The sequence below is a fragment of the Oncorhynchus mykiss genome, chromosome 22 (assembly GCF_013265735.2).
Source record: "Oncorhynchus mykiss isolate Arlee chromosome 22, USDA_OmykA_1.1, whole genome shotgun sequence".
NCBI classification, from domain to species: Eukaryota; Metazoa; Chordata; class Actinopteri; order Salmoniformes; family Salmonidae; genus Oncorhynchus; species Oncorhynchus mykiss.
This window is the reverse complement of record NC_048586.1, coordinates 48127587-48149811: the sequence shown is the minus strand read 5'-3', so window position 1 is coordinate 48149811 and position 22225 is coordinate 48127587. Positions and strand designations below refer to the sequence as shown.

Below are 22225 nucleotides of genomic sequence, written 5' to 3'. Positions count from 1 at the left end.
ATGGAGTCTGCAAAAGACCTGAGACTGGGACGGAGATTTGTCTTCCAACAAGACAATGATCCAAAACATAAAGCAAAATCTACAATGGAATGGTTCAAAAATAAACATATCCAGGTGTTAGAATGGTCAAGTCAAAGTCCAGACCTGAATGCAATCGAGAATCTGTGGAAAGAACTGAAAACTGCTGTTCACAAATGCTCTCCATCCAACCTCACTAAGCTCGAGCTGTTTTGCAAGGAGGAATGGGAAAAAATGTCAGTCTCTCGATGTGCAAAACTGATAGAGACATACCCCATACCGACTTACAGCTGTAATCGCAGCAAAAGGTGGCGCTACAAAGTATTAACTTAAGGGGGCTGAATAATTTTGCACGCCCAATCTTTGATTTGTTAAAAAAGTTTGAAATATCCAATAAATGTCGTTCCACTTCATGATTGTGTCCCACTTGTTGTTGATTCTTCACAAAAAAATACAGTTTGATATCTTTATGTTTGAAGCCTGAAATGTGGCAAAAGGTCGCAAAGTTCAAGGGGGCCGAATACTTTCGCAAGGCACTGTATATATAGCCCAGACGTTGAACCCCAATCCCCTCCCCCCTCTTCCCTCTGCTGTAGGGTGGCGCTTCCTGACCAGGTCTTCCTGCCCATCGCTAACTGGAAGTCCAAAGAGAACCCTGTCGTAGGAGAAGACATCGGTCCACGAATACAGCACATCTATGAGGTCAACCATGACACTGTTCCCTATATAGGCTGGTCAAATGACACCCTATTCCCTATATAGGCTGGTCAAAAGTAATGCACTATATTAGATTCACCGTGTCGTGACATTAGACCCGCCGTGTCGTGACATTAGACCCACCGTGTCGTGACATTAGACCCACCATGTTGTGACATTAGACCCACCGTGTCGTGACATTAGACCCACCGTGTCATGACATTAGACCCGCCGTGTCGTGACATTAGACCCGCCGTGTCGTAACATTAGACCCACCGTGTCGTGACATTAGACCTGCCGTGTCGTGACATTAGACCCACCGTGTCATGACATTAGATTCACCGTGTCGTGACATTAGACCCACCGTGTCGTGACATTAGACCCACCGTGTCGTGACATTAGACCCGCCGTGTCGTGACATTAGACCCGTCGTGTCGTGACATTAGACCTGCCGTGTCGTGATATTAGACCCACCGTGTCGTGACATTAGACCCACCGTGTCGTGACATTAGACCCGCCGTGTCGTGACATTAGACCCGCCGTGTCGTGACATTAGACCCGCCGTGTCGTGACATTAGACCCACCGTGTCGTGACATTAGACCCGCCGTGTCGTAACATTAGACCCACCGTGTCGTGACATTAGACCTGCCGTGTCGTGACATTAGACCCACCGTGTCGTGACATTAGATTCACTGTGTCGTGCCATTAGATTCACTGTGTCGTGCATTTAGATCCGCCGTGTCGTGACATTAGATTCACTGTGTCGTGACCTTAGATTCACTGTGTCGTGCCATTAGATTCACTGTGTCGTGACATTAGATTCACTGTGTCGTGCCATTAGACCCGCCGTGTCGTGACATTAGATTCACTGTGTCGTGACATTAGACCTGCCGTGTCGTGACATTAGAACTGCCGTGTCGTGACATTAGACCCACAGTGTCGTGACATTAGATTCACTGTGTTGTGACATTAGACCCACCGTGTCGTGACATTAGACCCACTGTGTCGTGACACTAGATTCACTGTGTCGTGACATTAGACCCGCCGTGTCGTGACATTAGACCCACCGTGTCGTGACATTAGACCCACTGTGTCGTGACATTAGACCCGTCGTGTCGTGACATTAGACGCGTCGTGACATTAGACCTACCGTGTCGTGACATTAGACCCACCGTGACGTGACATTAGACCCACCGTGTCGTAAAATTAGACCCGTCGTGACATTAGACCCGCCGTGTCGTGACATTAGACCCGTCGTGACATTAGACCCGACGTGTCATGACATTAGACCCGTCGTGACATTAGATCCGCAGTGTCGTGACATTAGACCCGCCGTGTCATGACATTAGACCCGCCGTGTCGTGACATTAGACCCACCGTGTCGTGACATTAGACCCGTCGTGTCGTGACATTAGACGCGTCATGACATTAGACCCACCGTGTCGTGACATTAGACCCGCCATGTTGTGACATTATACCCTGTCGTGACATTAGACCCGCCGTGTCGTGACATTAGACCCGCCGTGTCGTGACATTAGACCCGCAGTGTCGTGATATTAGACCCGCTGTGTCGGGACATTAGACCCGCCGTGTCGTGACATTAGACCCGCCGTGTCGTGACATTAGACCCGCCGTGTCGTGACATTAGACCCGCCGTGTCGTGACATTAGACCCGCCGTGTCGTGACCTTAGACCCGCCGTGTCGTGACATTAGACCCGCCGTGTCGTGACATTAGACCCGCCGTGTCGTGACATTAGACCCGCCGTGTCGTGACATTAGACCCGCCATGTACTTTACCTGTAGATTAATGTCAACTGATAAATGTAAAAACGGACATAGATGACCTTTCACATAACACCGTTATAAGTCAGTGAAGCCTGGAGCAGTAACGATAACTACAATCTGTCTTATTCCAGTTGCGTAACAGAGGTCCCAGTACCTTCAGCAAGGCCATACTGGACATCGAGTGGCCCTACAGGTTCAACAACGGCTCTCTGCTCTACATCACTGAACTAGAGGTGGACAGAGGCATGAACTGCAGTACAGACATGGAGATCAACCCACTCAATGTCTCAGTATGTGATATTCTCTCCCTTCCATTCAGCCTTCCATTCACAATTTCATTCAGCCTAGACACTGGCTCTTTTTCAATTGTCTAAACAGTCTGTTCTCTCCGATGCTCCTCCCATTTATTGCACTGATCTGAAAGAAGTGACTAGGTGAACGTCAGCCAGGCGACCAGGTTAACGTCAGCCAGGCGACCAGGTGAACGTCAGCCAGGCGACCAGGTGAATGTCAGCCTGGCGACCAGGTGAACGTCAGCCTGGCGACCAGGTTAACGTCAGCCAGGTGACCAGGTGAATGTCAGCCTGGCGACCAGGTGAACGTCAGCCTGGCGACCAGGTGAACGTCAGCCTGGCGACCAGGTGAACGTCGACCTGGCGACCAGGTGAACGTCAGCCTGGCGACCAGGTGAACGTCAGCCTGGCGACCAGGTGAACGTCAGCCTGGCGACCAGGTGAACGTCAGCCTGGCGACCAGGTGAACGTCAGCCAGGCGACCAGGTGAACGTCAGCCAGGCGATAAACTAACCTGCCACTGCATCGTTACACCAGTCAGTATTTTCCGCCAGTCGAAATGAACAGGAGGAGACAATGAGGGAACAGATTGTTAAACAATTGAGATAGAGCCTCCGTTGCTATTGGTGACATAATAATATAAGTTATTGAAGGGATTCCTCTCTCTCTCTCTGTCCGTTCTAGAATCCTTTGTCAACAGAGACAAATGGTTCAGCTTCCACCAGTGGAGACAATACAGAAGGGAGGAACAGGAACCATGTTCACCGCAGAGAGCTGGCGAAGAAAGAGATGGAGGGAGAACTGGAAACTCTGGTAATTGGCATGATTACCTGGCTAATGCTGTACTGTCATTTTATACCAGGGTTTCCGGTAAATTCCATTTCAATTCACTTGATTCAGGAAGTAAACTGCAAGTCTGAAATGTACTTTCTGAATCGCTAACCCTGTTGGCTACAGTACTAATGTACTCATACAGATGGCATTAGCCATATGGATTGTGTTTAATGTCACTGTGAATGTGTCTCCTCACTCAGGACTGTTCCAAGGCCCAGTGCCTGAAGATCCGGTGTCAGGTGGGCCGTGTGGAGAGAGGTCAGAGTACCACCCTGTACGTCCACTCCAGACTGGGGGTGGCCACCTTCCTCAAGGTGAGACTCCTGTCTGTTATCCCCTAGAGCAGTGCTTTTCAACTCTTCACATACCAGGTCTGGAGCCTGCTGGTTTTATTTACTACCTGATAATTAATTGCACCCTCTAAATCACTCCCTGATTAGAGGTGAACAATGGAAGAAGAAAAAAACTCAGTGGAACTGGCTTCGAGTTTAGTTTGAAGGGACCTAGGCGTTCTATACTAGCCTGGTGGTCCCAGATGTGTTTGTGCTGTATTGTACATCCACTCAAGACTATAGGGGGGTGACCACCTTCCTCAAGATGAGACATTCCACCTACTGTAGATGAAGCATACAGCAGGGTTGTGTTCATTAGGCACCAAACGGGACTGAAACATTGGAGGTACTATCTATCCAATGAGAAATGCCGTTTCTGATTTCCATTTCAAGACGTGGCTACAGTGTGCCCCAGTGGCGATTTTAGCATGTACATTTTGGTGGGGCAAACCAACATTTTTTTGGAGGGGGGGGGGACGCATACCAGCAAAGCCACTACACAACACAACACTAAACAATACATGAATTGCACTATAACAGTGACAAACGGTGACCACAAACTGTTAGGACCTACATAAAGCTGTCCCAACAGCAGAGTTCCAACAGCAGAGTCCCAACACCTTACCACTGCTACACCTGTCTATCAGAGGAACCTTGTCTGGCAGCGAAACAGTTCATTCAGACTCATTTACTGCCTTTTAAAAAAAAAAGCATAGCTGATATCGTTGACTTGCTTAAACAAATGTGGTTTCTACTGACAATTGAGATGTACAAACTATGGCATAAGGGGACGACAAGCAGATAAGAGGAAATCAGTTATTTCGATTAAGACATTAATGAGCGCGATAGGACGGACTTAGTCAATAATATAACTATTTGTTCAGCACTTTTGAAATTTACAGCGACAGAATTCAGAACATGGGCCGTTCTTACAGCGTTCTCCCTGTACACCAAATCAGAACCGTAGGATAAATAAAGGAGGCATACAAGCAGACAATGAAAGCTCTTACAATATTCAATAATATAATTTCTCTAAAACAGGTTAGAGGCTACTTGTGCACCACCAAGTCAGAACAGTAGGCGAAATTAAGATGGGGGGGAAAATAGACCAAATTATTAGGGTGAGGCACATGGGCTACTAACATCTTACTACACAACATACAGTTAGTATGACTTTCTTAGCTACAGTAACATATCTCCTTGGTATATTACATCATTTATGCAGCGGCATACAATACATTTTTGGACTCACCTTGTTGTACAATGCTCACTTGAACAGGAAGTTGAAGCGGCAGTCCTTCGTGGGCAAATTTTGTCATCAAAGTCTGGCATTCTCTGGATTTATGGTGCTTTCAAGACTGGGAACCCGGCAAAAAAACAAGGTCGAATCATGATGACGTTAGTGATCTTTAGTAGCCACTGATTCCTTCCAAACCACTCATTGTTGAATTTGCGATTTCCATCTTGTTGTGTATTTATGTCCAATGGCCAATGAGCACCAATATGTTTTATTAATATTTTATCTTCATTATTTCTCTTCATATGACAAAAATGTAAATAGATTTGCCAGTAGATTGTCGACTTGATTCATGATGATGACTGCTTGTCTAGCTTGCTAGCTAAGATTGTGAAAGTATGATGTTGACATGATCCGTCTAATCAAAGCTACTATGTGATTTGACATCATTTTATCTGTGGCCAATGACATTAAGCCTTCTTGGATGGGCACTTCTAATGTAACTCTATGGCAGCACCCAAGGGGCTTGAATTTTCAAGGTCTACCCTTAGATTTGGCAGTGACGTAGTGTCCCCATGAGTGACAGAACACTGAGCCAATCACGGCACAACAAGAGGACATTACCAACCCCTACGCTCCGTATTTTCCACTGGCTGCCCCAACAGAGCACTGAGCTAGGCTGAAACACCTGAATCAAAAAAGACAAGAAGAGACCATGTTTGTGGGAGGGTTTATTAACTCAATTCTAATTATTTTTAGTTTTTTTTTGTTTACATTGTTTGCAAACTGATATGCGACACGTATTAATGCCAAAATAACATGCACAACAGGCAACCCAAGATGCCCTGAATGATGGGTCTCCACTGGTGTGCCCTAATGAACAAGAGCCTGGTACACCTGGTTGAAGCATAGTGTATGCTTGGTAAAGCTCGCTATTGACGCATCACACTGGATCTGCAGAAATAGATCTGTCACCACCAGACTAGCTATATGGGCCATAACTTAAATAAATCTGGCACCACTTAGGTTGGAGTCATTAAAACTCATTTTTCAACCACTCCACACATTTATTGTTAACAAACTATCGTTTTGGCAAGTCGGCATGACACAAGTCCAACAATTGTTTACAGACGGGGTATTTCACTTAATCACAATTCCAGTGGGTCAGAAATGTACATGCACTAAGTTGACTGTGCCTTTAAACAGCTTGGAAAATTCTAGAAAATTATGCCATGGCTTTAGAAGCTTCTGATAGGCTAATTGACATCATTTGAGTCAATTGGAGTGAAGCACGGTTGGGATTCCTTCATGTTGTGGGGCTGCTGTGCTGCAGGAGGGACAGGTGCACTTCACAAAATAGATGGCGTCCTGAGGTAGGAAAATTATGTAGATATATTGAAGCAACATCTCAAGACATCAGTCAGGAAGTTAAAGCTTGGTCGTAAATGGTTCTTCCAAATGGACAATGACCCCAAGCATTCTTCCAAAGTTGTGGCAAAATGGCTTAAGGACCACAAAGTCAAGGTATTGGAGTGTCCATTACAAAGCCCTTACCTCAATCCTATAGAAAATGTGTGGGCAGAACTGAAAAAGAGCGTGTGTGAGCAAGGAGGCCTACAAACCTGACTCAGTTACACCAGCTCTGTCTGGAGGAATGGGCCAAAATTCATCCAACTTATTGTGGGAAGCTTGTGGAAGGCTACTCGAAACGTTTGACCCAAGTTAAGCAATTTAAAGACAATGCTACCAAATACTAATTGAGTGTATGTAAACTTCTGACCCGCTGGGAATGTGATGAAAGAAATAAAAGCTGAAATAAATCACTCTCTTTGCTATCATTGACATTTTACATTCTTAAAATAAAGTGGTGATCCTAACTGACCTACGACATGGAATTTTTACTAGGATTAAATGTCAGGAATTGTGAAAAACTGAGTTTAAATGGATTTGACTAAGGTGTATGTAAACTTCCGACTTCAACTGTATATGGGCCACAACTTAAATAAATCTGGCAGCACCAGGCTAGCTATATGGGCCATAACTTAAAGAAAAGCCTAGTATGTTGGCTACCTTTTTGATGTAATAAAATCGAGCCGTGATGGTGCGTTTCTTTCATCCAGACTGAGAGCCAGAACCGATCGTTCACCGTGAGATCCTCCGCTTCCTTCAGCGTCATAGAGATGCCTTATAACAAGAACCTGGTGTCTGAGCTGCCCTCCAACGCAATTACGGTGAGTCACATGACATGAACCAGGTCTGCCTCTGAAATGGAACCCCAGTCTGGATATAATCCACTACTTTTGACCAGAGAGTCCATAGGATCCTATATGGTTCTTTATGGCTGGTTAACTACCACAGCAAATAGGTCATTTCCTTTGTCTCTGTGTATTGGATGAATAGAGATGTGTTGTATTGTAAAACCCTGTGATGTGTCCTTCAGGTGAGTATGTCAGTGATCTGGTTGAAATCTGATCCTGAACCTGTTCCCGGGTGGGTGGTGGCGCTGGCTGTGCTGGCTGGACTACTGCTGCTGGCTCTGCTAATCTTCATCATGTATAAGGTGAGTCAAACATTTCCTTCCCTTGCCTCCTTGGCCGGTGTTGAAAATTAGGCATAAGAAATTCAATCCTTTTTTGACAACACACCTTTCGATTTGAATGGAAACCTTCCATACGTATTTGTCCATTGTAGAAGTGCTCAGAAAGGGACATTTTGGACCTGAATACCAAAACATTCAATAGATAAAAGTTGCTCAAAGTTGATTTTCGCATAACCCCAAAGTACCATGAGACATCACTGGAAAAGATAAACGGTTGAGTGTTTACATCACTGGAAAAGATAAACGGTTGAGTGTTTACATCACTGGAAAAGATAAACGGTTGAGTGTTTACATCACTGGGAAAGACAAACGGTTGAGTGTTTACATCACTGGAAAAGATAAACGGTTGGGTGTTTACATCACTGGAAAAGATAAACGGTTGAGTGTTTACATCACTGGAAAAGATAAACGGTTGGGTGTTTACGTCACTGGAAAAGATAAACGGTTGGGTGTTTACGTCACTGGAAAAGATAAACGGTTGAGTGTTTACATCACTGGAAAAGATAAACGGTTGAGTGTTTACATCACTGGAAAAGATAAACGGTTGAGTGTTTACATCACTGGGAAAGACAAACGGTTGAGTGTTTACATCACTGGGAAAGATAAACGGTTGAGTGTTTACATCACTGGAAAAGATAAACGGTTGAGTGTTTACATCAATGGAAAAGATAAACGGTTGAGTGTTTACGTCACTGGGAAAGATAAACGGTTGGGTGTTTACATCACTGGAAAAGATAAACGGTTGAGTGTTTACGTCACTGGGAAAGATAAACGGTTGGGTGTTTACATCACTGGAAAAGATAAACGGTTGAGTGTTTACGTCACTGGGAAAGATAAACGGTTGGGTGTTTACATCACTGGAAAAGATAAACGGTTGAGTGTTTACATCACTGGAAAAGATAAACGGTTGAGTGTTTACATCACTGGGAAAGATAAACAGTTGAGTGTTTACATCACTGGGAAAGATAAACGGTTGAGTGTTTACATCACTGGAAAAGATAAACGGTTGAGTGTTTACATCAATGGAAAAGATAAACGGTTGAGTGTTTACGTCACTGGGAAAGATAAACGGTTGGGTGTTTACATCACTGGAAAAGATAAACGGTTGGGTGTTTACATCACTGGAAAAGATAAACGGTTGGGTGTTTACGTCACTGGAAAAGATAAACGGTTGAGTGTTTACATCACTGGAAAAGATAAACGGTTGGGTGTTTACATCACTGGAAAAGATAAACGGTTGAGTGTTTACATCACTGGAAAAGATAAACGGTTGAGATTGATGTCATTTAAAAGCTTACAAACAGGGTTTACAAATGATGTTATCATTTCTTGAAATGTTTTTTATTTTTTATTTATTTGATAGAAATTGTCATTTTTGAACCTTGTTGTTTTCACCTGTCAAGTCCTGAGTGGATGGATTTCTAAGCAGCCCTTTTGACTGTACCTGCGTGTTCAGATAACAGCACTTTGAGATTCCTTCTGTAATGAAAAGCGCTATAGAAGTTGAATAAGTAGAATTAGAGGACATAGGATCCTAATTGTCTGTGACTCCTCCCTCCCTCCCCCCCCCCTCCCTCCCTCCCCCCCCTCCCTCCCTCCCTCCCTCCCTCCCTCCCTCCCTCCCTCCAGCTGGGGTTCTTCAAGCGTGTACGCCCCCCTCAGGAGGACAACACGGAGAAGGAACAGCTGGCACCGCAGGAGAACGGTGACAGGAACAATGAAGCCTGAGACCTCCAGCAACCCCCGGAGGTCTCCAGACTTCAATGCAACACCAGGACCTGCATCTACACACTATCTCTCACGAGTAGAACATTTTGCAAATCAAAAAAAATTAAATCACATCTAGCCAGCAGATATTTAGGAGACCTCATGAGCTGTCCTAACCAGTTACCAGTTACCAGTTGGTGTCTTGATAATAGAAAAAGGCAGCTTAGTCAGTGGTTCCTGACCCATAGACAGGTTCCTGAGCCATAGACAGGTTCCTGCACCATAGACAGTCAATTGATTTTGAGTTGAAAGAATGTTTAGCTATTTCTATGATCAACCCATACATAATCTATCGCTATTGACAATGATTTCACAAGAGGCCTAATTCACATGATATGACTCAATAACTATAGCCACTAATGCAGGGCTGCCCAACCCTCTTCCTGGAGAACTAGTGTCCTGTAGGTTCAGTCCAACCCTCTTCCTGGAGATCTACTGTCCTGTAGGTTATCAGTCCAACCCTCCAGGAAGAGGGTTGGACTGATCAAAATCAAATCAAATGTATTTATATAGCCCTTCTGACATCAGCTGATATCTCAAAGTGCTGTACAGAAACCCAGCCTAAAACCCCCAAACAGCAAGCAATGCAGGTGTAGAAGCACGGTGGCTAGGAAAAACTCCCTAGAAAGGCCAAAACCTTAGGTTTTGAGGGGTGGCCAGTCCTCTTCTGCCTGTGCCGGGTGGAGATTATAACAGAACATGGCCAAGATGTTCAAATGTTCATAAATGACCAGCAGGGTCAAATAATAGTAATCACAGTGGTTGTTGAGGGTGCAACAAGTCAGCACCTCAGGAGTAAATTTCAGTTGGCTTTTCATAGCCGATCTTTAATGAGTATCTCTACCGCTCCTGCTGTCTCTAGAGAGTTGAAAACAGCATGTCTGGGACAGGTAGCACGTCCGGTGAACAGGTCAGGGTTCCATAGCCGCAGGCAGAACAGTTGAAACTGGAGCAGCAGCACGGCCAAGTGGACTGGGGACAGCAAGGAGTCATCATGCCAGATAGTCCTGAGGCATGGTCCTAGGGCTCAGGTCCTCAGAGAGAGAGAGAGAGAGAGAGAAAGAAAGAGAGAAAGAGAGAGCAAATTAGAGAGAGCATACTTAAATTCACACAGGACACCGGATAAGACAGGAGAAGTACTCCAGATATAACAAACTGACCCTAGCCCCCCGACACATAAACTACTGCAGCATAAGTACTAGAGGCTGAGACAGGAGGGGTCAGGAGACACTGTGGCCCCATCCGATGATACCCCCAGACAGGGCCAAACAGAAAGGATATAACCCCACCCACTTTGCCAATGCACAGCCCCCACACCACTAGAGGGATATCTTCAACCACCAACTTAACATCCTGAGACAAGGCCGAGTATAGCCCACAAAGATCTCCTCCACGGCACAACCCAAGGGGGGGCACCAACTCAGACAGGAAGATAACCTACAGGACTGTAGATCTCCAGGAAGAGGGTTGGGCTGAACCTAGCTGAGATAAACTTTATGAGTTGGCTAGAACTCAGTGTCTTTAGCATCCTAAAACCTACTCTTGAGTTTTTGTTCTTAAACCAGATTCTAATAGGATTCCTAGGATCTTTTCTGAGATGCTTTGTGGATATGGGGCCCTGTGTGGTGATATAGGATCAGCCGTACCAGTACTCCTCCTGGGCACCTGGCTGTTTATAGCTGCATCTGGATGATACCTTCCTGTACTATATGGATGAGAGGAGTGAAAAATAGTGGTTTGATTAAGTGCTGTTGTATATAATCTTTGACTTCCAGACTCGTTCTCTCTGGACCTCTCTCTCTCTCTCTGGACCGCTCTCTCTCTCTCTCTCTCTCTCTCGCTCTCTCTGGACCGCTCTCTCTCTCTCTCTCTCTCTCGCTCTCTCTCTCTCTCTATCTCTCTCTCTATCTCTCTCTCTCTCTCTCTCTCTCTCTCTCTGGACCTCTCTCTCTCTCTCTCTCTCTCTCTCTCTGGAGCTCTCTCTCTCTCCCTCTCTCTCTCTGGACCTCTCTCTCTCTCCCTCTCTCTCTCTCTGGACCTCTCTCTCTCTCTCTCTGGACCTCTCTCTCTCTCTCTCTGGACCTCTCTCTCTCTCTCTGGACCTCTCTCTCTCTCTCTCTCTGGGCCTCTCTCTCTCTCTGGACCTCTCTCTCTCTCTGGACCTCTCTCTCTCTGGACCTCTCTCTCTCTGGACCTCTCTCTCTGGACCTCTCTCTCTGTCTCTGGACCTCTCTCTCTGTCTCTGGACCTCTCTCTCTCTCTGGACCTCTCTCTCTCTCTCTGGACCTCTCTCTCTCTCTGGACCTCTCTCTCTCTCTCTCTGGACCTCTCTCTCTCCCTCTGGACCTCTCTCTCTCCCTCTGGATCTCTCTCTCTCTCTCTGGACCTCTCTCTCTCTCTCTCTCTCTCTCTCTGGACCTCTCTCTCTCTCTGGACCTCTCTCTCTCTCTCTCTGGACCGCTCTCTCTCTCTCTCTCTGGACCGCTCTCTCTCTCTCTGGACCGCTCTCTCTCTCTCTGGACCTCTCTCTCTCTCTCTCTGGACCTCTCTCTCTCTCTCTCTCTGGACCTCTCTCTCTCTCTCTCTGGACCTCTCTCTCTCTCTGGACCTCTCTCTCTCTCTCTCTGGACCTCTCTCTCTCTCTCTCTGGACCTCTCTCTCTCTCTGGACCTCTCTCTCTCTCTCTCTGGACCTCTCTCTCTCTCTCTCTCTCTCTCTCTCTCTCTCTCTATTCTTCTGTTTATTTTTTTTTGCATCTCAGAAGCTGTGTCTACATAGGCAGCCCAATTCTGATATTTTTGGACCAATCAGTTCGGGGGAAAAACATCTGATGTGAAAAGATCTGATGTGTCTGATCAAAAGATCAGAATTGGGCTGAAGACGTAGCCTTAGTGCACTAGACTTTCAGTTTAATTAATTGCTGCAACAATGTGAATATGAGACAGCAATTATGATATGTGGTGTAACTCAGAGCGATAGTTATTTAATAATAATATTGTAAGGTCTTTAAAGACACGGCATGATTGGTGTTAAAATTAGTTGGTATGGATACTGCAAGGTGTTGATAGCAGGACATACAATGGGTTGTATTTACATATCAATACTTTGACGAATAATTAATTGATGTGTTGTTTCTGCTCTATAAAAAATGTAAGGCAGTTAATATATAACTAGGGATTTCAACTGTAATATGTTATTTTCCTACGGGTGTAGGTGTACGAAAAATCACAAATCTCTGTGTAAATGTGTGTGTAGGTGTACGAAAAATCACAAATCTCTGTGTAAATGTGTGTGTAGGTGTACGAAAAATCACAAATCTCTGTGTAAATGTAAAAAAAAATGTTGTATAAAATGACTTCCAAGAATGATTTTACCGATATTGGGTGATCATCACATTTGTTGTTCATATTAGAGTCACACTAACCAATCAAACAGTAACACAGGAGTCACACTAACCAAATCAAACAGTAACACAGGAGTCACACTAACCAAATCAAACAGTAACACAGGACTCACACTAACCAATCAAACAGTAACACAGGAGTCACACTAACCAATCAAACAGTAGCACTTATTCCCTACTTCACCTGTTTCTTCTCACTTTTTGGTTGTATTATGTATCTTCATTTTGTGTGTTGTTCCATGGCAGGCGACACCTCACTTCGCTGTGAGCAGTGAATGGACTGGGGGACCGGTCCCTATTCAGACTTCCAGCTCTTCCATCCTCGGTCATATGTCTCTTTGGGTTGTGTGTTGTTTTTTTTTAAATGATGGTAATGTATTCTTTTCCCACAAGAAACAAACATGTTTCTGGTTGAGCTTATTCTTTCATAAATGAAATGTTAAAATATACAATTTTGATCCTGTTTTATTAACACACCACACTGTCTGAGAAAATCTGCCCTTTATCTGAAATGATAACTGACCTGAACCTTTTACGGACCTGATAACTGACCTGAACCTTTACAGAACTGACCTGAACCTTTACAGAACTGATAACTGACCTGAACCATTACGGAACTGATAACTGACCTGAACCTTTACGGAACTGACCTGAACCTTTACAGAACTGATAACTGACCTGAACCATTACGGAACTGATACCTGACCTGAACCATTACGGAACTGACCTGAACCTTTACGGAACTGACCTGAACCTTTACGGAACTGACCTGAACCTTTACGGAACTGACCTGAACCGTTACGGAACTGACCTGAACCTTTACGGAACTGATAACTGACCTGAACCTTTACGGAACTGATCTGAACCGTTACGGAACTGACCTGAACCTTTACGGAACTGATACCTGACCTGAACCTTTACGGAACTGATACCTGACCTGAACCATTACGGAACTGACCTGAACCTTTACGGAACTGACCTGAACCTTTACGGAACTGACCTGAACCTTTACGGAACTGACCTGAACCGTTACGGAACTGACCTGAACCTTTACGGAACTGACCTGAACCTTTAAGGAACTGATAACTGACCTGAACCATTACGGAACTGACCTGAACCTTTACGGAACTGATACCTGACCTGAACCATTACGGAACTGACCTGAACCTTTACGGAACTGACCTGAACCTTTACGGAACTGACCTGAACCTTTACGGAACTGACCTGAACCTTTACGGAACTGATAACTGACCTGAACCATTACGGAACTGATAACTGACCTGAACCATTACGGAACTGACCTGAACCTTTACGGAACTGACCTGAACCTTTACGAAACTAACCTAAACCGTTACAGAACTGACCTGAACCATTACGGAACTGATAACTGACCTGAACCATTACGGAACTGATAACTGACCTGAACCATTACGGAACTGACCTGAACCTTTACGGAACTGATACCTGACCTGAACCTTTACGAAACTGACCTGAACCTTTACAGAACTGATAACTGACCTGAACCTTTACGGAACTGATACCTGACCTGAACCTTTACGAAACTGACCTGAACCTTTACGAAACTAACCTAAACCGTTACGGAACTGACCTGAACCTTTACGGAACTGACCTGAACCATTACGGAACTGACCTGAACCATTACGGAACTGACCTGAACCTTTACGGAACTGATCTGAACCGTTACGGAACTGACCTGAACCTTTACGGAACTGATCTGAACCTTTACGGAACTGATCTGAACCTTTACGGAACTGATCTGAACCGTTACGGAACTGATAACTGATCTGAACCTTTACGGAACTGACCTGAACCTTTACGGAACTGATCTGAACCTTTACGGAACTGATCTGAACCTTTACGGAACTGATAACTGATCTGAACCTTTACGGAACTGATAACTGATCTGAACCGTTACGGAACTGATAACTGATCTGAACCTTTACGGAACTGACCTGAACCATTACGGAACTGATCTGAACCGTTACGGAACTGATAACTGATCTGAACCTTTACGGAACTGATAACTGATCTGAACCGTTACGGAACTGACCTGAACCTTTACGGAACTGATACCTGACCTGAACCATTACGGAACTGACCTGAACCTTTACGGAACTGATCTGAACCTTTACGGAACTGATCTGAACCTTTACGGAACTGATAACTGATCTGAACCGTTACGGAACTGACCTGAACCTTTACGGAACTGATCTGAACCTTTACGGAACTGATCTGAACCGTTACGGAACTGATAACTGATCTGAACCTTTACGGAACTGACCTGAACCTTTACGGAACTGATCTGAACCTTTACGGAACTGATCTGAACCGTTACGGAACTGATAACTGATCTGAACCTTTACGGAACTGACCTGAACCTTTACGGAACTGATCTGAACCTTTACGGAACTGATCTGAACCTTTACGGAACTGATCTGAACCGTTACGGAACTGATAACTGATCTGAACCTTTACGGAACTGATAACTGATCTGAACCGTTACGGAACTGACCTGAACCTTTACGGAACTGATACCTGACCTGAACCATTACGGAACTGACCTGAACCTTTACGGAACTGACCTGAACCTTTACGGAACTGACCTGAACCGTTACGGAACTGACCTGAACCATTACGGAACTGACCTGAACCATTACGGAACTGACCTGAACCTTTACGGAACTGATCTGAACCGTTACGGAACTGACCTGAACCTTTACGGAACTGACCTGAACCGTTACGGAACTGACCTGAACCTTTACGGAACTGACCTGAACCTTTACGGAACTGACCTGAACCGTTACGGAACTGACCTGAACCGTTACGGAACTGACCTGAACCTTTACGGAACTGACCTGAACCTTTACGGAACTGACCTGAACCGTTACGGAACTGACCTGAACCTTTACAGAACTGACCTGAACCTTTACGGAACTGACCTGAACCATTACGGAACTGACCTGAACCTTTACGGAACTGACCTGAACCTTTACGGAACTGACCTGAACCTTTACGGAACTGACCTGAACCGTTACGGAACTGACCTGAACCTTTACGGAACTGACCTGAACCTTTACGGAACTGGCCTGAACCTTTACGGAACTGACCTGAACCTTTACGGAACTGACCTGAACCGTTACGGAACTGACCTGAACCTTTACGGAACTGACCTGAACCTTTACGGAACTGACCTGAACCTTTACGGAACTGACCTGAACCTTTACGGAACTGATAACTGACCTGAACCATTACGGAACTGATAACTGACCTGAACCATTACGGAACTGACCTGAACCTTTCCGGAACTGACCTGAACCGTTACGGAACTGATAACTGACCTGAACCTTTACGGAACTGACCTGAACCTTTCCGGAACTGACCTGAACCGTTACGGAACTGATAACTGACCTGAACCATTACGGAACTGATAACTGACCTGAACCATTACGGAACTGACCTGAACCTTTCCGGAACTGACCTGAACCGTTACGGAACTGATAACTGACCTGAACCATTACGGAACTGACCTGAGCCATTACGGAACTGACCTGAACCTTTACGGAACTGACCTGAACCTTTACGGAACTGACCTGAACCTTTACGGAACTGATAACTGACCTGAACCATTACGGAACTGACCTGAACCTTTACAGAACTGATAACTGACCTGAACCTTTCCGGAACTGACCTGAACCGTTACGGAACTGATAACTGACCTGAACCATTACGGAACTGACCTGAACCTTTACGGAACTGATAACTGACCTGAACCATTACGGAACTGACCTGAACCTTTACGGAACTGACCTGAACCTTTACGGAACTGATAACTGACCTGAACCATTACGGAACTGACCTGAACCTTTACGGAACTGATAACTGACCTGAACCATTACGGAACTGACCTGAACCGTTACGGAACTGACCTGAACCTTTACGGAACTGACCTGAACCGTTACGGAACTGATAACTGACCTGAACCATTACGGAACTGACCTGAACCTTTACGGAACTGATAACTGACCTGAACCATTACGGAACTGACCTGAACCGTTACGGAACTGACCTGAACCATTACGGAACTGACCTGAACCGTTACGGAACTGATAACTGACCTGAACCATTACGGAACTGACCTGAACCATTACAGAACTGATCTGAACCATTACAGAACTGATCTGAACCATTACAGAACTGATCTGAACCATTACAGAACTGATCTGAACCATTACAGAACTGATCTGAACCATTACAGAACTGACCTGAACCATTACGGAACTGATAGCATTATCAGGTAAACTTGGTGCATAGACGTTAGGCTGCAGACAGACGGAGCAAAGGGCAGGGAACTGAATAATAAATTAAATGAAAGTAGTGAAATGGGGATGACATCTGATTTTCCATTAGCTTCATACTCAGTCACCTATATATATACATGATTTGATTTGTATTTGATTAGGATCCCAATTGGCGGACGGGTCAGAGCTATGTGTGGGATCCTTGCGACGTCCCTAAACACTATCAAGCCCTACCCCGTACCGTTTTAAATAGGATCCCCATTGGTGGACGGGTCAGAGCTATGTGTGGGATCCTTGGGACGTCCCTAAACACTATCAAGCCCTACCCCGTACCGTTTTAAATAGGATCCCCATTGGCGGACGGGTCAGAGCTATGTGTGGCATCCTTGGGACGTCCCTAAACACTAACAAGCCCCGTTTTAAATAGGATCCCCAATAGCGGACGGGTCAGAGCTACAGTGCCTTGCGAAAGTATTCGGCCCCCTTGAACTTTGAGACCTTTTGCCACATTTCAGGCTTCAAACATAAAGATATAAAACTGTATTTTTTTGTGAAGAATCAACAACAAGTGGGACACAATCATGAAGTGGAACAACATTTATTGGATATTTCAAACTTTTTTAACAAATCAAAAACTGAAAAATTGGGCATGCAAAATTATTCAGCCCCCTTAAGTTAATACTTTTTAACGCCACCTTTTGCTGCGATTACAGCTGTAAGTCGCTTGGGGTATGTCTCTATCAGTTTTGCACATCGAGAGACTGACATTTTTTTCCATTCCTCCTTGCAAAACAGCTCGAGCTCAGTGAGGTTGGATGGAGAGCATTTGTGAACAGCAGTTTTCAGTTCTTTCCACAGATTCTCAATTGGATTCAGGTCTGGACTTTGACTTGGCCATTCTAACACCTGGATATGTTTATTTTTGAACCATTTCATTGTAGATTTTGCTTTATGTTTTGGATCATTGTCTTGTTGGAAGACAAATCTCCGTCCCAGTCTCAGGTCTTTTGCAGACTCCATCAGGTTTTCTTCCAGAATGGTCCTGCATTTGGCTCCATCCATCTTCCCATCAATTTTAACCATCTTCCCTGTCCCTGCTGAAGAAAAGCAGGCCCAAACCATGATGCTACCACCACCATGTTTGACAGTGGGGATGGTGTGTTCAGCTGTGTTGCTTTTACGCCAAACATAACGTTTTGCATTGTTGCCAAAAAGTTCAATTTTGGTTTCATCTGACCAGAGCACCTTCTTCCACATGTTTGGTGTGTCTCCCAGGTGGCTTGTGGCAAACTTTAAACAACACTTGTTATGGATATCTTTAAGAAATGGCTTTCTTTTTGCCACTCTTCCATAAAGGCCAGATTTGTGCAATATACTTTTATATATACTTTTTGTGCAATATAGGATTGTTGTCCTATGGACAGAGTCTCCCACCTCAGCTGTAGATCTCTGCAGTTCATCCAGAGTGATCATGGGCCTCTTGGCTGCATCTCTGATCAGTCTTCTCCTTGTATGAGCTGAAAGTTTAGAGGGACGGCCAGGTCTTGGTAGATTTGCAGTGGTCTGATACTCCTTCCATTTCAATATTATCGCTTGCACAGTGCTCCTTGGGATGTTTAAAGCTTGGGAAATCTTTTTGTATCCAAATCCGGCTTTAAACTTCTTCACAACAGTATCTCGGACCTGCCTGGTGTGTTCCTTGTTCTTCATGATGCTCTCTGCGCTTTTAACGGACCTCTGAGACTATCACAGTGCAGGTGCATTTATACAGAGACTTGATTACACACAGGTGGATTGTATTTATCATCATTAATCATTTAGGTCAACATTGGTTCATTCAGAGATCCTCACTGGACCTCTGGAGAGAGTTTGCTGCACTGAAAGTAAAGGGGCTGAATAATTTTGCACGCCCAATTTTTCAGTTTTTGATTTGTTAAAAAAGTTAGAAATATCCAATAAATGTCGTTCCACTTCATGATTGTGTCCCACTTGTTGTTGATTCTTCACAAAAAAATACAGTTTTATATTTTTATGTTTGAAGCCTGAAATGTGGCAAAAGGTCGCAAAGTTCAAGGGGGCCGAATACTTTCGCAAGGCACTGTATGTGTGGGATCCTTGGGACGTCAGAGCTATGTGTGGGATCCTTGGGACGTCCCTAAACACTAACAAGCCCTACCCCGTACCGTTTTAAATAGGATCCCCATTAGCGGACGGGACAGAGCTATGTGTGGGATCCTTGGGACGTCCCTAAACACTAACAAGCCCTACCCCGTACCATTTTAAATAGGATCCCCATTAGCGGACGGGTCAGAGCTCTGTGTGGGATCCTTGGGACTTCCCTAAACACTAACAAGCCCTACCCCGTACCGTTTTAAATAGGATCCCCATTAGCGGACGGGTCAGAGCTTACATGGACCCCTCTCTCAGACCCCGAGACATCAATCAATACAATATACCAGTCAATACATGGACCCCTCTCTCAGACCCCGAGACAACAATCAATACAATATACCAGTCAATACTTGGAACCCGCTCTCAGACCCCGAGACAACAATCAATACAATATACCAGTCAATACATGGAACCCGCTCTCAGACCCTGAGACAACAATCAATACAATATACCAGTCAATACATGGAACCATCTCTCAGACCCTGAGACAACAATCAATACAATATACCAGTCAATACAGGGAACCCTCTCTCAGACCCCGAGACAACAATCAATACAATATACCAGTCAATACATGGAACCATCTCTCAGACCCTGAGACAACAATCAATACAATATACCAGTCAATACATGGAACCCGCTCTCAGACCCTGAGACAACAATCAATACAATATACCAGTCAATACATGACACAATTTACAACAATCACTGATCAATCCATAACATAGCAATGATAGATTTAGGCTACAATTTTCATTTTTTCTTTCATTTCTCAGCCCCCCTCTGTCAAATAATCTGTTATCAATACATAATGGTCAATAATATATTCCAGCTTTCTCTCATATTCACCAGGTGAGAGATGGAAGTCAGAAGAGATATGGCGTGTCAATTTAGCCCATCATTTACAATGCCCTTCTTCTCAAAAGCTCATTGGAGGAGGAGTCCCGAGATGCGAACCTTAGCTCTTCTACTCCGATTGGGCTTTGAGAGGAATTGTGAATGGAGGAAACAAAGATTTGACAACCAATAAAATGTTCAGACACAGACCCTGTACTCAGCCCCCGTGCCTGCTGTTAGGGTCGGTATCCAGGAAGTGAGGGTTGATGTTGAAGAGCACTAGACCAGTGGCAGTGAAGGATGACGGGTACACGATGGGCATGGCATTAGTGGTGTTGATGCTGACAGTAGAGATGTTAGTACTGGCGCCCACCTAGGCCACACTGCACAGTAGAGGCGTTAGTACTGGAGCCCACCTAGGCCACACTGCACAGTAGAGACATTAGTACTGGAGCCCACCTAGGCCACACTGCACAGTAGAGACCTTAGTACTGGAGCCCACCTAGGCCACACTGCACAGTAGAGACCTTAGTACTGGAGCCCACCTAGGCCACACTGCACAGTAGAGACCTTAGTGACTGGAGCCCACCTAGGCCACACTGCACAGTAGAGACCTTAGTACTGGAGCCCACCTAGGCCACACTGCACAGTAGAGACCTTAGTACTGGAGCCCACCTAGGCCACACTGCACAGGACATAAGAGACAGGATTTTTTTTAAATGTTTATTTAACCTTTATTTAACTAGGCAAGTCAGTTAAGAACAAATTATTTTTACAATGACGGCTTACCAAAAGGCCTCCTGCAGGGGACGGGATTAAAAATAAATTAAATTTAAATATAGGACAAAACACATATCACGACAAGAGAGACAACACAACACTACATAAAGAGAGACAACACAACACTACATAAAGAGAGACCTAAGACAACAACACAGCATGGTAGCAACACAACATGACAACAACTTGGTAGTAACACAACATGACAACAACATGGTAGTAACACAACATGACAACAACTTGGTAGTAACACAACATGACAACAACATGGTAGTAACACAACATGACAACAACATGGTAGTAACACAACATGACAACAACATGGTAGCAACACAACATGACAACAACTTGGTAGCAACACAACATGACAACAACTTGGTAGCAACACAACATGACAACAACTTGGTAGTAACACAACATGACAACAACATGGTAGTAACACAACATGACAACAACATGGTAGTAACACAACATGACAACAACATGGTAGTAACACAACATGACAACAACATGGTAGCAACACAACATGACAACAACTTGATAGCAACACAACATGACAACAACTTGGTAGTAACACAACATGACAACAACATGGTAGTAACACAACATGACAACAACATGGTAGTAACACAACATGACAACAACATGGTAGCAACACAACATGACAACAACTTGGTAGCAACACAACATGACAACAACTTGGTAGTAACACAACATGACAACAACATGGTAGTAACACAACATGACAACAACATGGTAGTAACTCAACATGACAACAACATGGTAGTAACTCAACATGACAACAACATGGTAGTAACACAACTTGGCACCAGCACAACATGGTAGTAACACAACATGACAACAACATGGTAGTAACACAACATGACAACAACATGGTAGTAACACAACATGACAACAACATGGTAGCAACACAACATGACAACAACTTGGTAGCAACACAACATGACAACAACTTGGTAGTAACACAACATGACAACAACATGGTAGCAACACAACATGACAACAACTTGGTAGCAACACAACATGACAACAACATGGTAGCAACACAACATGACAACAACATGGTAGTAACACAACATGACAACAACATGGTAGTAACACAACATGACAACAACATGGTAGCAACACAA

At 44.6% G+C, this 22225-nt stretch overlaps 1 protein-coding gene across 4 annotated transcripts in view; it reads left to right on the top strand.

Moving 5' to 3' along the window:
- The window catches only part of LOC110501956 (integrin alpha-V), an 80282-nt gene extending 70231 nt beyond the window's left edge, over positions 1–10051 (top strand). For all 4 annotated transcript variants that reach the window (XM_036959469.1, XM_036959468.1, XM_036959467.1 and 1 more), the window contains 7 exons: positions 615–720; positions 2633–2791; positions 3479–3607; positions 3829–3942; positions 7318–7428; positions 7638–7757; positions 9426–10051. In XM_036959469.1, the coding sequence (XP_036815364.1) occupies positions 615–720; positions 2633–2791; positions 3479–3607; positions 3829–3942; positions 7318–7428; positions 7638–7757; positions 9426–9524 (838 nt within the window). In that variant the 3' untranslated portion in view covers positions 9525–10051. The remainder of the gene's footprint in view (positions 1–614; positions 721–2632; positions 2792–3478; positions 3608–3828; positions 3943–7317; positions 7429–7637; positions 7758–9425) is intronic.
- The last annotated feature ends 12174 nt before the right edge of the window (positions 10052–22225 follow it).